This window comes from Anastrepha ludens, chromosome X (genome assembly GCF_028408465.1).
Source record: "Anastrepha ludens isolate Willacy chromosome X, idAnaLude1.1, whole genome shotgun sequence".
Classification (NCBI taxonomy): domain Eukaryota; kingdom Metazoa; phylum Arthropoda; class Insecta; order Diptera; family Tephritidae; genus Anastrepha; species Anastrepha ludens.
Window position 1 is genome coordinate 93,876,428 of NC_071503.1, and position 3,261 is coordinate 93,879,688.

General features: G+C 39.5%; 1 protein-coding gene across 1 annotated transcript; it reads left to right on the plus strand.

Annotated features, from left to right (window-relative positions):
• The first annotated feature begins 893 nt into the window (after positions 1-893).
• On the plus strand, positions 894-3,023 carry LOC128870371 (uncharacterized). Its single transcript, XM_054112985.1, has one exon. It carries the CDS (start codon positions 894-896, stop codon positions 3,021-3,023), a length of 2,130 nt encoding a protein of 709 aa, XP_053968960.1.
• Positions 3,024-3,261: the final 238 nt, after the last annotated feature.

Consider the following 3,261-nt stretch of genomic DNA (forward strand, 5'->3'; position numbering starts at 1 on the left):
GGGGAGGAAGTTGCAGTTCGGTAAGTGGTCAAAGCTCTTGTCAACGACAAATGGCAAGCCTGGTATCAACGACAAGTGGCAAGGCTGAAGGATAGAAGTAGGAGTAGCAATCGAGAAAGAGTTTGGTGAAGCAGCTTTCGTTTTCCTTTGTAATCTGAATTTTCGATTATTTTATTATTTAACAGTTTCATGTACAATAAATATATGAGAATAAATATTTTAACAAGTCAGAAGTGGAAAAGTTTATCCAAACGCCTAAAAAGCAAAAACGCCGACGTCGTGCAACATTGTACAGACATAGAAGTACTTCGAGAACTTTCAACGTGGAAAGCAGCGCAAATTGCAAGTTTTGCTAAACGGCATCAGCTTTTCAACGGAAAGTCTCAACGACGCAGTCAAGTATTAGCACTGCGGTACGAGGCCACAACGTATTGTCAACGTCCGAAGAGGAAATATACATTGGTATATATACGAATATTTGCAACGAATTGCAAATACGCAAAATATAATATTAACAATTTGTGGAACTTATACGCTGAAGTTCAGTCACAACGATCAATACTTAACGACAGAGCAGTTGACGTCGCGTACAAACAGAGGCGCTGACTTCGCTGCTTATTCAATTTCGACTGCGAAGGTACGAAGCGAATCAACTTCAACTCATCGTCGCTGTTGAAAGAACCAACGTACGAATTTGAAAACAAAAAGACAATAAAACGAATAGCAACGAAAATATATCAAAAGCAAATACAGCTGAAGGCAAACAAATAAGATCAGAGAGTACGAATGCGATTTTAGTGAACGAATAAAGCTAACAAAATACAAAGAGGGTGAAATAAAATTATTAGAGAATACTGCTTTCTACGAATGAAATATTTTATTTTACAGACACAATGATCAAACTAAATACGCTAAAGGTGATTCAGTTGAATACACTGCTACGGGCTAATGGTTTGCCAACGACAGGTTTGAAGACAACCAAGATATCAAGGCTTCAAGAAGCCTTAGGCGTGGATGAAATAGATCCATCGGAGCTCGAAGATGAGGGTGTGGAATCAACAAATGATTTAAGAATGCAACTCAACAGCTTGAGAGAAGCAATGGCAGGGTTGACGTCAGCAATTGGCACAATGAATGGTAGTTCGCCACAGGTGCTAAACAATAACGCAAATCAACAAACATCCAACGTTAATGACGATGTTGATCCAGTTTCAAACGAGTCAACCTGGGAGTCAGCTGATGATTTACGTAGAGTGTCGTATCCAAGAGTGACGATTCAAGACATGATCGGTGTAATGCCTGAATTCGATCCACTCAAAAGCTCAACATCACCAACGCAGTTTTTAATCCGAGCTGAGCAATTGCAGAAATGTCACGGTTGGAAAGAAGAAATGATGTTGATCGCAGTTCAGCACCAAATGAAAGGCATGGCCAAACGTTGGCTGGATGCACAACCGGTGTTTCAGTCCTGGTCACAATTTGTTAACGCATTCAAAATCGATTTTCCATCAACACATAATGCAGCTGAGGCACATAAAATGCTTATGAGACGCAAACGAAAAAACGGCGAAGACTATGTGGAATATTATTATTCTATGCTAACCATAGGTCGACAAGGTTTGGTGGATGATGTTTCCATCAATACACATATAATTAGTGGTCTAAACGATGGTTCATTAACAAAGGCACTGGCAGCAATGAGTTTTGGTACATGTAGCCAATTGTTAATTGCACTCAAGAACTTAACGATTACCAGTAGTATATCAACGACATCTACTACTCCAACCCAGCAAATATTGAAATCTGAAACGAAATCTAATGCGAAGCAAACGCAAGTAAAGTGCTTTAATTGTAATGAGTACGGTCATATTGCAATCAAATGTCCGCAACCGCAAAAGAAGGTACGTTGTACTGTATGTACTAAGATAGGGCACGAAGCCAAGAACTGCAACAAGAAACCAACAGTTGTAGAGATTGGGAACCACAATGGAAGTGATGAAGCACCACCAGTCATGAAAGTGGTTGAGTTAAATGGAAAGGAGTACGAAGCTTTTATTGATACCGGAAGCGTATGCTCTTTAATTCGCGAATCAGCAGCAGATGGCATGAAGATACTGGGAGCAAATAAATGTTTCACAGGATTCGGCGGGTCTAAAGTGCAAGTGACGAGACAAGTCAATGTTGTTGCAAATGTTGATAACGTTCAGCGAGAGATAACGTTGTACATTATCGCGGATAGCCTGCTGCCCTACGACATTTTATTGGGTCGCGACGTTTTACAAAACAATGGGTATCACATGGTTGTAGACAAAGGCGTACTACATTTAGACGAAATAAAAATAAATAATTTTAATATATCCAGCGATTTATCGGAAGAAGATAAGAACAAGGTACGTAACCTTTTAGTTGATAAGCAAAATTGTTTTGCCGAAGATATAAGCCGAATTGGCAGATGCAAAAGCGCACAAATGACGATAGAGGTAACCAAATCAGGTCCTATACTTGGTAAGAAATATCAAGTCCCTTTTTCACAACGCCCTGAGTTGTCGAGAATTTTGGCGGAGCTGTTGGACAACGAAATTATAAGTCCAAGTAGTTCACCTCACGCAGCTTCAGTACTTTTGGTAAAAAAATCTAATGGCGAAAATCGAATGTGCATTGATTACCGCGCGCTTAACGAGGTCACAGTTAAGAAGAATTACGTAATGCCAATAGTGGAAGAACAACTCTCGCGCCTTTCAGGGAACAAATATTTTTCCACATTGGACATGACCTCCGGTTATTACCAAGTACCGATGAACGAAGATTCAAAAAAATATACAGCATTTTTAACTCACGAGGGTTTATTTGAGCATAATGTTATGCCTTTCGGTCTGGTAAATGCTCCTATGGTTTTCCAGGAAATAGTTGTTAACTTAATTAAGTCATTGAAATATCGTGATAAGGTGATAAGCTATGTTGATGAGGTTATCATAGCCACGAAAACTTCTGGAAGCTATCAAAGCTACAGGTTTAACACTTAGGCCATCCAAGTGTACGTTTATGGCTCAGCAGGTTCAGTTTTTGGGTCACGATATAAATAGCGACGGAATACGTCCAGGTAAAAATAAAACGAAGGTTATCGACTAATATCCAAAACCGACTTCGACCAAAGAGGTACGACAATTTTTAGGAGTAACGGGTTATTTCAGAAAACTTGTTAAAGAATATTGTATACTGGCTCGTCCGTTAACGATGTTGCTGAAAAAAACGTAGAGTTTG

Excerpts from the sequence above, each read along its gene's own strand:
- LOC128870371 (XM_054112985.1), top strand. The coding sequence starts at position 894 with ATGATCAAACTAAATACGCTAAAGGTGATTCAGTTGAATACACTGCTA.